This window comes from Rhincodon typus, unplaced genomic scaffold, assembly GCF_021869965.1.
Source record: "Rhincodon typus isolate 14 unplaced genomic scaffold, sRhiTyp1.1 hic_rhity00013277, whole genome shotgun sequence".
Classification (NCBI taxonomy): domain Eukaryota; kingdom Metazoa; phylum Chordata; class Chondrichthyes; order Orectolobiformes; family Rhincodontidae; genus Rhincodon; species Rhincodon typus.
The window spans coordinates 1-797 of record NW_025978915.1 but is presented as its reverse complement, the minus strand read 5'-3'; the positions used below and the strand labels follow the sequence as shown (position 1 = coordinate 797).

Below are 797 nucleotides of genomic sequence, written 5' to 3'. Positions count from 1 at the left end.
CCACACCCGTCACGATCGACGCAAAGTTGTCGTCCAACAGGATCATGTCGGCTGCCTGCTTGGAGACATCGGAGCCGGAGATGCCCATGGCGACGCCAATGTCAGCTTTCTTCAGGGCTGGCGAGTCATTGACCCCGTCTCCCGTGACGGCCACGATGGCTCCCTGCAGGCAGGACACCATCGGTAAAGAGGGCGAAAGCTCAGCGAGCGAGCGCACATGCGTGTGGAGGTGATATGGGCCAGATGGCACGCTGCCAGCCTCAGAGGAGGGCGCCTGCAGTCAATCGCTGACGAATAGCCAGGACCTCGGATCAGCCCGAAATTGGTTGTTTGTTTACAGTCACAAACAATTTAGGGTAATCTACAGAAGGAGGGTGTAGGGTCAGATTGTAATTCCTTGGGGAGGGGGGAGGTGGTGATGGTAACTGGGCTACGCCATGACAAGTCCTCTGATAATGGGGTTCAAATCCTAACGTGTCTGTCAATGTAATTCGAATTGAAGTCATAACGAAGATAAAAGTCTAAGGGTGACCAATTGTCGTAAAAATGGGAGACATTCAGCACAGAACAGGCCCTTTGGCCCGCTGAGTCTGCACTGTCCCCCCACCAGACTAATCCCATTCGCCATCAGTCCATCAGACCATTTCAAGTCAGAATGGTCTTGGCCATTAACTGCCCTCTGAATTGGCACCATGATGCCTACCCAGCGATGCCCACACCCTGGGAGAAGGAGTTACCCCAAAGTCGTGAAGGGCAGGGAAAGTGCTCTCTGCCACGCTGGGACCTCCCGTGGCATT

General features: G+C 54.5%; 1 protein-coding gene across 1 annotated transcript in view; it reads right to left on the bottom strand.

The window, feature by feature from the left end:
- LOC125482603 (sodium/potassium-transporting ATPase subunit alpha-2-like) overlaps positions 1–181 on the bottom strand; it is a 3224-nt gene extending 3043 nt beyond the window's left edge. The window contains exon 1 of the mRNA XM_048594705.1: positions 1–181. Within this exon, the coding sequence (XP_048450662.1) occupies positions 1–181 (181 nt within the window).
- Between the last annotated feature and the right edge of the window lie 616 nt (positions 182–797).